Source organism: Lipophrys pholis (genome assembly GCF_963383615.2).
Source record: "Lipophrys pholis genome assembly, chromosome: 12".
NCBI lineage: Eukaryota > Metazoa > Chordata > Actinopteri > Blenniiformes > Blenniidae > Lipophrys > Lipophrys pholis.
In genome coordinates this window covers 14,572,732-14,585,111 of record NC_137641.1, presented here as the reverse complement: position 1 = coordinate 14,585,111, position 12,380 = coordinate 14,572,732, and the positions used below count along the sequence as shown (strand labels likewise).

The 12,380-nt window shown below is 41.6% G+C and overlaps 1 protein-coding gene across 1 annotated transcript; it reads left to right on the top strand.

The window, feature by feature from the left end:
* Positions 1-3,059: 3,059 nt before the first annotated feature.
* Positions 3,060-10,580, top strand: skor2 (SKI family transcriptional corepressor 2; the record flags this gene model as incomplete). The annotated part of the gene is made up of 7 exons (XM_080477178.1): positions 3,060-5,045; positions 5,620-5,683; positions 6,308-6,388; positions 8,831-8,896; positions 9,020-9,118; positions 9,344-9,411; positions 10,524-10,580. 7 exons carry the CDS (start codon positions 3,060-3,062, stop codon positions 10,578-10,580), a joined length of 2,421 nt encoding a protein of 806 aa, XP_080333304.1.
* Between the last annotated feature and the right edge of the window lie 1,800 nt (positions 10,581-12,380).

The window sequence follows — 12,380 nt, the reverse complement described above, 5'->3', positions numbered from 1 at the left end:
AGACATAATTCTGATCCCCAGACTGCCTGCCCGCCTGCCTGTCTTGTCTGCTGTTTCAGCTCTTACCTCTCCTTCCTTGGGCCCCTACGGTCAGGCTAATGTTTTACTCCACACTGTGTCTGTGTTTAAGAGCCACTTCTCTGGTGCCAGGCTCTTCTGCTGCCAGCAGTCTCTTTTAGCATCCGTTTGCTGGTAATTAATTTGCAACTCTGGGTGCGTGTGCAGCCGACCAGCAGACGCCCATCTGACGGCGACAGCTTGTACTGTAGTTATGACGCGGCGCGGAAGTGTCAGATTAATTCAAAATTAACATTCACTGGGTCAGCTGTTCTCAAAGTGTGGGAAGATGAGAACCTCACAGAGCTTCATCCACGTTTGTCCCCCATCCTTTCGTTGCAGATTTGATACTGCAACTGTTGTTACATTTTGCACTAAAGTCCATTTCATGATTCACATTGAGGAGGTCTCAATAACACAGTTATGAAATAATCTGAAGTCATTCTAATCTCACATTCTCGGTGGTGTCAGTGTGATCACAGTCTATTTAGAGCTTCCATGTCTCAGACCCATCCAGCGCGGTGGGTGCGCGCGCCTGGCCGGAGGTAATGGCACGGTGCGACCGCGCGTGAGTCGCGGACCTCACCTTTCTCCGCGTTTGAGTGACAGTGCGCGAGACTTTATTGTAACTGCACGCGGGAGGAGGAATAAAGTGTTGGCGCGTGGAGGCGTGCGTGTGTGTGTGGGCTGAGCTCGCTCAACACGCCAATCAAACTCCAGGCAGGTGGGAGAGAGAGAGAGAGAGAGAGAGAGAGAGAGAGAGAGAGAGAGAGAGAGAGAGAGAGAGAGAGAGAGATTAGGACGGCGCGTGGAGGCTCTGAAAGGGGAATAAAGCCGGCGCGAGCGGCGCAGTTTACTCACATCTCACGAGCTCAGTCCACAATTCGGAGGGGGAAGTAGCCGGTGCCGCCTCCACGTGCTTCGCGGACCTTATTTTTTCTAAATGTCATTTTAAAAAAATGAGTGTGCGTAGGATAAATCGATTTATGTCCTGAAAAGGATATTGTTTTTTGTTTTTTTAACCGAAGCGTTTTGGGATTATTCCCAGAAGTCAAAGGTAAGAAATGTTGTGGAATAACTGCAGTACTGAATACTAAAATACTCTATTCATATCTTTATGTTGCATGTGAACCGAAAGAAGTCGATAAGACTGATGAAGGGGAAAAAAGCCTATTGCAAGATTGATATTTTCAAAACAGCACACATTCCCTGTATTATTATTATTATTATTATTATTATTATTATTATTATTATTATTATTATTATTATTATTATTATTATTATTATTATACATGCATAATGCAGTACATTAAGTATTGTTAAAGTTAAGCATGACGCCTCTCATGTCCGTTTTTGCTGTTTCGATGCAGGCCTGTTCCGGTACTTTGTCAGTAGTAAAACCTATACTACATGTCCATAAATTGTGAGTCATACATACTTTAAGTTATTGCAGTTACGTGTTGATTACTAGGCTATATATATATCTATATCTATATCTACATCTACATCTATATCTATATCTATATCTACATCTACATCTACATCTACATCTATATCTATATCTATATCTATATCTATATCTATATCTATATCTATATCTATATCTATAGCTTAAGACACATGCTTAAAAAATATGTCCGCTTTAATAATATATTCATAAGAGAAGCGATCTAGTCAGCGGAGTTCTGTATTTTCTACATTTTTAATGTTTCCCCCTCGGTAAATAGAATGAAATAAAATCTGAGAAATTAAAACCAATTTATTTATAAAACAAACATTTACCAAACTGCAACTAAATGAAAATGAGCTTTTTATATTGTGTTGGCAAGAAGGCTGCTTATTGTGTGTGTTATTCAAGAAAAGTAAAAAAAAATAAAATAAAGACGAGTATAAAACACACATATTTGACATTAATTTTAAAGCAATTTTCTAACCATTAAACACTAATGTCATCATCCACACTGTGCTTGGTATTGTAATGTGACATATATTTTAAGTTGTTGGAATAATACAACACAATCATTTTTTTTTGTCTTTAATAGTTGATAGTGAACTTCGTAATTTTGACAATTATAAAAATAGATTTAGTATTTATACCTCTGTGCCACCGAAATAATTATTCACATTCAAGCTTCAGTTATATTTCTATGAAATGCATAAGAGCTCAACAAAACTGATCATGTTAATTAATGAGGTGAAGGGAAGAGTTTTCCATCAAATGTGATTCTGTTATAATAGCTGTTCAATGATTTCTATAGTTATACTCTGTAAGGATTTTATTATGTAATAACATTTTGAAATTAATGCCTGAACATATGGATCATTTTAAAGATAGGATAATGTTGTGCTTTCAGTGTGATTGAATGCAGGGGAGTGTGTTACTCATATAGTTTGTTGGAAACACACACAGAAGCAAACACTTAAGAATTTAGTTTTGAATTGATTAAATATTGTTCAGCTCTCATTTTGAACAAAATGTCTTGATTTAATATTTTTTGAATTTGCTGTTGTAGAAATTTAAAACTTGATGTTCTATTTTAATAAATACAAAGCAGGGACAATTCAGCATTCTAATTGATTTAATAATTTCCTTTTGACTTGTACTTTTAAAAAGAAGGTCATATTTTATAGGGCCTATTATTATTATTATTATTATTATTATTATTAATACTACTACTACTACTACTACTACTACTAATAATAATAATAATAATAATAATAATAATAATTTATGCACCTCAGTCAGTATTTAAAAATAACCGTTGTGGCTTGTAAAGGGGAAACCAGTTTACTAGAAATAAGAATGATAGTAATATAGATTTGATCCTATCTTTCCAATTATTATTAGATATTTTTGGGATTATGAATTGCACTTAATTGCCACTTCATTGTACATTTTGGGCAAAGTGAAAGTCAGTGTGTTTAAACTTCAACTAAACAGTTTTTTTGTAAACAAACTTGTTTTCTTTTCACACAGGTTGTTCTGCAAACAGTTTTCTAGTATGGACAAGACCCATCTCCAAAGCTCTAATGACATCATAATGACGAGCTCCACAGGCTCTTATCAACAGGAGCCCCTGACTCCACCCCGGCCCACCCATCTGCACTCTTCCTCCTCCTCCATGTCCTCGCCCTCTCCCTCCTCTTCCTCCTCGCCGCTCAAGCCCAACCAGGTGGGCCAGGTCATCCTGTACGGCGTCCCCATCGTGTCGCTGGTCATTGACAACAACGAGCGACTCTGCTTGGCACAGATCTCCAACACCCTCCTCAAGAACTACAGCTATAATGAGATTCATAATCGTCGCGTGGCTCTGGGCATCACCTGTGTGCAGTGCACTCCTGTGCAGCTGGAGATCCTCCGTCGGGCTGGCGCCATGCCCATCTCGTCACGCCGCTGCGGCATGATCACCAAGCGTGAAGCCGAGCGTCTCTGCAAGTCCTTCCTGGGAGAGAATGCGCCACCCAAACTGCCTGACAACTTTGCCTTCGACGTGTCGCACGAGTGTGCCTGGGGCTGCCGTGGTAACTTCATTCCAGCTCGCTACAACAGCTCGAGGGCCAAGTGCATCAAATGCTCCTTCTGCAACATGTACTTCTCCCCGAATAAGTTCATTTTCCATTCCCACCGTACTCCAGATGCCAAGTACACCCAGCCTGACGCTGCCAACTTCAACTCGTGGCGACGACACCTCAAACTCAGCGACAAAATCCCGGCTGATGAGTTAGTCTACGCATGGGAAGACGTGAAAGCGATGTTCAACGGAGGCAGCCGAAAGAGAGCGCTGCCCTCCAGTCATTGCTCCTCCATAGGCTCAATGAAGAGTCTCCAAAGTACTGTGGTGCCTCACATGATGGGGCCCGACCTCAGTGCCCAGAAAAGAGCCCGCTTTGATGACGAGGACGATCTGGACGGTGGCAGTCTTTCACCCCGGAAGACGCCACGCAGCTTCCCTGTCATCCCCGTGCCAAGCAAAGGTTTCGGCATGCTGCAGAAGTTCCCACCAACCTCACTCTTCCCCTCCCCTTATCCCTTCCCTGCATTTGGCCTCTGCCAGCAGAAAAAAGAGGACAGCGACGTTTCGGCCGGGCAGAAAGGAGCAGGCCTGTCAGGTCTTTTATGGCCTGGTCGCAAAGACACTTTTTATCCCCCTTTCTGCATGTTTTGGCCACCGAGAGCAGCAGGAGGAATCCCCGTCCCCACCTACCTGCAGCCCCAGCCCAGCACCCTCTCATCGTTAGCAGACAACCCCTCTCTCAGACAGGCCTTCCTAGATCTGTCAGACCCCAGTGACTCTGGAGCTGTGAGTGGCAATGGGAATGGTGTCAGCAGCAGCATGGGCCCTGGAAGCGGGGCCGCCACACCCAGATCTGGGCTGTTCGACCCGGAGTGCACGGCAGTGACCCCTGACCTCCGCCCTGTGACATCAGAGGGCTGGCTCAAACTACTGGACACCCCGACACTCCAAGCCAGGAAACCGAGTTACGGTTCTGCGTTCCGTCCCGTCATCAAGGATGCAGAGAGCATCGCCAAGCTCCACGGCAACGGTGGAGGAGTCACCGGGGCAACGGACGAGGACTTCGGTGTAACGGTTGCCGGGTCGGACCGACACCAGCGGCTGTCTCCTAGCAGCAGCTGTAGTTACGGGAGTGAAAGTGGAGGCGACGGAGAAGCAGAGGGAGGAGAGAGCGAGGAGGAAGGGGAAGTGGACGTGGAGTCATCGAAGCAGGAGGACGAGGAGGAGGAGGGGAACTTCACAGGCAGGCCGCCACAGACTCAAACCAGCCTGTACCTCTCGGCACTGAGTGACAGCACCAGAGAGGAGAGGGGGAAGGACAGAGGGAGTGGTGCCATCTATCCCAGTGCCTCCCCTCGCTCCACCACAGATCTCATCCGCCAGGAGTCCCCGAGTCTGCCCGCCTCCCCTCCCGCCAGCCTGCCTCTCTCCAGCTCCACCCCGCCTCACCGAGAGGACACAGCTTACAAAAACGTAAATATCCCCACAGGCCACTTTAGCTAATTATTATTTAAATGGTGCTGTAGTCAGGCGGCAGTGTGATCTGCATAAGCAGATTGATAGGCTGGTTTCTCCCTGTAGAAATTGAAACAGTCACCTTACTCTGATCCCAGCTAATAGGCACAGGCACGGATTGTTTAATGGCCACAATGTGTTTGTTCTCCCTCTGTCACCCCAGCCTGTTAGGGCAACTCTAATCTTTAACCTGTCGACTCCCACATTAACCAGGCCTCAGAGAGGAGGAGGGAGCGAGCGACTGAGGCAGAGTCATAAAGACGATTTTAAACTAGTTAAACCATCTACTCCATAGTACGCTGCAATTAATTCAGATCTACCGACTTTATCCCAAATTGCTACTAATATAATTACTATTGGCTGTTTTAAAAACTGGTTTTCAAACAGGAAGAAAAATGCGCATCATAAAAGAAATGTAACAAAAGAATATTGGTCTTCAGGGAGAACACACTGTCACCATCACACAGTTTCATTATTGTACCACATATGTAAGAGATAAACCGAAGACTCATAATAAACTCTGTTTTTCCAGGTTCACAAAAACAGAGACGAGGGACTACCTGCATACGCAACCAAAGACAGTTCCAGCATTTCTGGTGAGCAACATCAATTTAATGTTTTGTGTTTGTTTGTTTGTCATTTCTCGTGTGCATTTTTTGAGGTTTACACATCAAAACGTAGGCACCTCTTAAAATTAGATAAATGGATCAGTCATGAAAATTTAAATCTAAATTTACTCTTGTCTTTTTAATTTATAAATAGTTTCCAATAATCACTTTCTTTTCTTGATGGGCTGTTTGACATCTTTAATCCTACTTTAACGCCTTAGTTTCATCTCTCCCCCCCCCCCCCCAACACTGTTCCATCAAATAACATCACACAATTTATTCCATGTTTCATCAGATGTCTCGTTCTCTTGTAATAGAGCATCTTTGTTTCATTTATTGTCTGACTGAGTAGTTTTATGGCGTCCCCGCGAAGCTCATCTTCCCCTGACGTTTCATTTGCTCCACTCATCTTCCACACTGACCCTTTTCACCGAAGAAAATATCTTCTGTGTGTTTTTGTGGCGACGTGGTAACAAACACACAGACGCACCCTCCGTGACCTGACTTACCTAAACAGACACACGCGCGTATGATTAGTTATCTCCATGTGTGTGGATAACCAGCTCAGCCTCACGGAATCTGTCTCTTTCTTTCCTTCTCATCTTCTTCCAGAGGAAAACAAAGAGCAGCACAATAGTTTCTTTGTACCAGAGAATGACACCTCAGCGCCAGACTACTGGAGAGAGAGTTCAGGTACAAAATAGTCCTTTATTATTATTATTATTATGATTATTATTATTATTATTATTATTATTATTATTATTATTATTATTATTATTATGTAAATGGTCACAAAGCAGCCACAGTAGCAGTGAATTGCCGAAATGTGAAATTGGCATTAGTTAAGACTTTGTATTGACGATTGTCCCTCTTCTCAGAGCTGATCTGACATAATTAAAAGTAAAAAGCAAATATAAGAAGCAAAAAATTTCTTCCTAAAATTACATCACCATTTTTCTTATGACACAGATGATGCTGAGGCTGTTTGTTAAAGCTCCCCAGTTCTCATCCTTATCCACCTCCACTTGGTTCTCACCTCAGATGGGGAGTTTAGGGATTCATATAAACACACACGGAGAGGAAACAGCAGTTGTGAAGCTGCTGCCGCTCTGCCACGGATGCTCTCTTTTAGCGGGCGCTGTCGCCGAGGCTGTTGCTCTTAGGGGGGCCGTTATAGTTCAACAAGAAAACATCAGCTCAGAGATAAGCAGCCGCGCCGGCAATCTCCATCCTAGACCCATATCACCGCCGACATAATTGCCTTTTTTCCCCTTTCTCAGCGCAAAAACCCCTTTCTCGTTTGAAAAAGATCACAGCTTATTGCCTTTTTATATCTGTCAGGAAGACATTAAAAGTGCTTTATGACATCTGTGCCAACATTTATATCTACCCCCCCTACACACACTCACACACACACACATACACACACACCCTCAGCCCCGACACACACACACACACACACACACACACACACACACCGTAATGATCCCTGCGCATAATGTATAATGTATTTCAAAAAATTACACGAAACAAATTAAATGAGACCACCTTTCCCCTGATTGCCAAACGTCTCCCTGGGCGGTGGGAAGCTCTACGTGATTAGAAGGCCTGATTCCTCTGAGTCCCACCACACGCACACCCCCCCCCCCCCCCACCCCCCACCTCCACTGTCTTTAAACTCTCCCTCTGTTTCTAGGGAGAAAAAATAATCTAATTTTCCATTTATGTAATGCAAACCGCCTTGGCTTTGACTATTCACGGTTAATTGACTGTCAAACGAGGTTGTTATCCTCGGGCACTGTCTGCAAATTTGCTTGTCAAATGAGACAGAGAGAGGAGAGGAAAGGAGAGGAGGAGAGAAAGAGAGAGGAAAGAGCTCTCTCTCTCTCTCTCTCTCTCTCTGCTCTAAATGAGAAAGAGAGACGCACAGCCGGGCTTAAGGAGCCAGGACATGAAATGACTGGAGGAGAATATACATATCCAGGGTGCCGGATTGCTTCATTTGAGGTGCTGGATGCCTCATTGTCACAATTCAGACGTTACTGCAAGAACTCGTGCGTGTGTGTAGCAATCCTGGCGCTTTACAAAATGTTAATAAACAACATCAGTATAAAGAGGATATACTTTTAAGCAACAGGTAGATTAACAAAGCTGTCAAAATACATATTGTATAAGAGACTTTCACATTTAGCTATAGAGTTTAAAATCTCATGATACCCTTTGCAAAAGACATTAATGGTGATCAAAAGTTCACCTGTTAAAAACAAACTGTATTTGATAAAGCAACAGTTGTCTGTATTTCTTCTATTATCTATTTCATTTGAGCAAAATCTGTGAAATATTGATCTAAAGTTGTATTTTCTCTCTCATACTTTAGTTGGATTGATTTTCTCCAGTTAATTTGATTTGATCTCATAGCAAGAGGAGTCTTAATACCCCCAAACAGCGAATGCAACTTAGAACGTTCTGTATTGTTTGACGTGAATGTGTCGTTACAACGAGCTTACACTGACACCCAGAGGCCAAACGAGGAACTACAAGCCCACGTTTAACACTTTAAGACGAAATAAAGCAGGATTTATATCAACGCAAAATCAGTATTTTGCCTCACTAGTGTAACTCCATCTACAGGCAACCAATAGGAAATAAGCATTTGACAACAAATGTGAATATGTAACTCAAATATTTGCAGCTTATATTTTGCAGTTATATATATTTGCATCAGAAATAGTCAAAGCTGTTTCTATTTGAGTTCATCTAATGTATCCAAGTCAATAGTAAAACATTCTAAATTATGAAATTGTATGCTTTACATCGCACAATCAAGACTGAAAATTGATTGTGATCCTTTAAACGACCTCTGAATAAAATAGTCATTGTCGGATCCTTGAACTCATTCAAAATGATACCTGGATGCGCCTGATGGTTTGCTAATATAATCATTGTTGTCTTTGCCTTAAGACGTAATGCGTTCATGAACTAGTCTGACTGATTTCCTTGAGTTTTTTTGAAGAAGGGTGACGTATCGGATTAGTATTTAGACCAAATTTAATTTAATTATTTGATGAAATACTTACATGAGCCGGATCTTTACTGGGAAAATATTGAAAAGGAACCTTTTTTCTCTGTTTTCAGGGGATCAAAGTCAAGGTGCTGCTTCACCTGTGCCACTGAAAAAAGACGTGGAGAACATGGAGAAAGGTAAAGGATGTTTGAGTATTTTAGCTGACCTGACAATATCAATATAAATACTATATTAGATTTACATTAGAGTTTGGCTGCTCCCTTTTTTGTTCTAACAGTTTGTGTTTCCTTCCTTTGTAGAGGAGCTCCAGAAGGTTCTACTGGAGCAGATTGACTTCAGGAGAAGACTGGAACAGGAGTTTCATGCTCTGAAAGGCACCTCACCGTTCCCCGTCTTTCGTAAGTTTTCTCTCACTCTGCTTTACTTTTGGTATCTTCTGAAGGGCAGCGTCTCCTTCTCTGTCTTCCTCATACCTTTTTTTTTTAATTTCCCCTCTCCCAGTCCCCCCCCCCCCCAAAAAAAAACTTTTTCCTCCCTCAGCCTGTCTTTAGAACCACATCTAATCAAACTTGTCAAATGCTAACACTGCCTCCGATAATCATAGCTCTTTCCACTAATTTCAGACAATTTTCAAGATCAGATGAAACGAGAGCTCGCCTACAGAGAGGAGATGGTCCAGCAGTTACAGATGGTAAGGCTGCTAATGGGACAATCAGTGCTGAACACTGATGCAAAATACACTTCCAAACGACAAATAAAACACCCCATTATGGATATAGGAGTTTGAAAAACTGATTGCTTTTAAAAACAGTCTTTGTAATGATTTTTAGAAAGAACATAATTAAGACCAATTACGAGGCTATTCTCAGTGAAATATTACCACACGGTTTTAAATAGATAAGAAATCAAAAACAGATGTAAAATAGACTCCGTCGCCATGGTAACTTTGGGACAAAATGACAGAATCCCCCGGCACAGGTTTGAACTCGTAAAAAGAATAAAATAATGAATAAATAAAGGCATCAAAGGGACGCAACCGGACACTGGCGCTGTTGTTTATGTGTCCGTCAGGAGCCAATCGTCTAGTTTGTCTTTCATGGGTGAGAAGTTCCTCCGCAGCCGTCTGACTGCTTCCGTTCGACATCAATCACCGGAGCAGCCGGCAGACAGGCTGACAGACGCTGTTTGTCTTTGCTTTCTGACACATGCAACAACTGTACACGCTTGTGTGCACATCATGACAAAACGTACACCAAGCCACAACACACACACACACACACACACACACACACACACACACACACACACACACACACACACACACACACACACACACACACACAAGAGCACGGCGGAGAACTCGTGTGACCACAAAGGCAGACGACTGAAAAAAAAGAACAAAAAAAAAAAAGAAAGGGCGCCGGAGCTCATTTAGAAGCAAGTATGTTCACATACTTGCATATAAATTGACAAATGTGTCTGGATGCAGCAGATGGATCCGTCTGAGAGTAATGACACATTAATTTCACACAGACACTCAAATGAACTCCGGCAAAATGTGTAATTTATGTTGCTGTCGGACACCGTCTCAAAACTTTCCACATCTTGCCGACACTTTCCAATTTACACGTTTGGAAGAGTGATGGACCCTGATTTCACTGGTTCACATGAGAGTTTTTAAACAAACAACCTATTAACATTGTGTCTCTTATTGACTCGTCAATGTATCCTGAATGTATTTGTCTCGCCTGATGGAGATTGATCTAACGGGTGTTTCTCTTTTTTTTTTAATGTGCTCTACAGATTCCCTATGCGAATATCATCAGAAAAGAGAAGATCAGCTCTCATCTCAACAAGTAGCTGAATGGTAACCTTGATTCATTAAACCTTTAAACGGAATAATCTACCAACAAGCAAAAGCCACCAGCTCATAAAATGTTTTGTTTTTTTTCTTTGACAAAATTTTGGTGAAACATTATTCTTAAAATTTTGTTTATTTTAACTTTTATTGGCCTTTTCTATAGTTAAATGACCTTTTTTTGTGTTGACTATCACTCAATGGGTTTTATGGCACCCTGCTTACCTGCATTCAGACAAAGGTGATAATTAGTTTAAGTTAAGAACAAACAAACAGTGGAACCCACACTTAAACTTGTTCTATATTATTATGAAGTTTTTTAATTTTATTGTGAAAGCGTAACATAGTCTTACTTTTTTTGTATTTGAGAGTTACATTTGAGCAGTAGTAGTATTTTTGAGTGCTCATATTACATATACTATGAAAGTAATGTTTGGTTCTTCTTTTTTTCCCCCACACAGGTTCACGCAATCAAAATCAGGAAGATGAAGATTGCTTTGATTTTGTTGAACGCTTTAAAGTGACACACAGTAATTGTACAGAGAAATATAGGAGAGAGACAGAGACGGAGAGGACCTCAAGACAGTTGTGATGTTTTCCCGGGGCCACTTCATCACTAGTAAAAGATTAAAAACCATTTCCATTCCCTGAGGTCAAGTCTTTTTGTTCTTCTGAGCTGAAACAAATCTGCTCTCTTCCTTCACTTGGTGGGTTAGCCATCACATACGAAGCTTTATCTTACCAGGACCAAAGCAACCTGAGCTTTTATTGACCTTGGTGAACTTTCGCCGGCTGTTGAAAACCAACAGGAAGGCAGAAAACTGATGAACACAAACTCCTGAATACAGAAAGTCACGTTGATCCTCTGTGCAGCTCCGATAGCTGCCGGTTCACCTGTACATACACAAGACCTCGTATGGAGGATGGACCTCACGCTAAGATTCTGACTGTTGTGTTTTGTTTCGTTTTTTTGCTTCATCAAAAACAGGAAACATGAAGAGAATCAGACAAGCATTTATATTTTCTTAAGTCCACCGGATTGGTCTGTGACATCCACGACATGAATAAATGAGAAGGACAAGGTATAGACTGAAATGCAGCAAAGATGTTATTAGAAGAAAAAAAAACACTGGAATGTGACATACACGGACGATTTGGACCCAAAGTTGTAGTATTTGGGAGTGATTCTCTACTGTACAGAAGACTTAAAGTATTATATTCACTTCAGATGTACCTGCATTGTGTTACACTTTTAATTGATGAAGCAGAAGTTCTTCCTGTGTCACACTTCCTGTTGAACTTAAAGCATTACGAACAGAGCAGCGGGATTCTCAGCAACTTTTTTAAGGACACACCGCGGGTACTTTTTACTCTCCGGACACATTTTTTTGTACTTGTATGAGCCTTCGATTGTCACCAAGTATGAAGCTGAAGACTGTGTAGTCTGTTGTTACGTAGACAAATGGAAAGTCAACCGTGTGTGTGACTTGTTTTCTCTCTAGAAGAGCCACGAGGAACAAAAGACTCGCTGCTGTAAATCGACATGTAAATGATTTCTGTATAAAATGTCATGAGAAGACTGAAACTCACTGTCAGTGTATCTATATGTGTTTGTTTGTTTATTTATTTATTTGAGTATGAAACCCTCAAGGCCCTGATTGTGAAAATACTATTTATTATATTGTTGAATGGAAACGAAAGAGACATGGTGATGATGATGATGATGATGATGATGATGATGATGATGATGATGATGATGATGATGATGATGCTGGTTGGTGGTGCAGTTCATTGTACGTCTA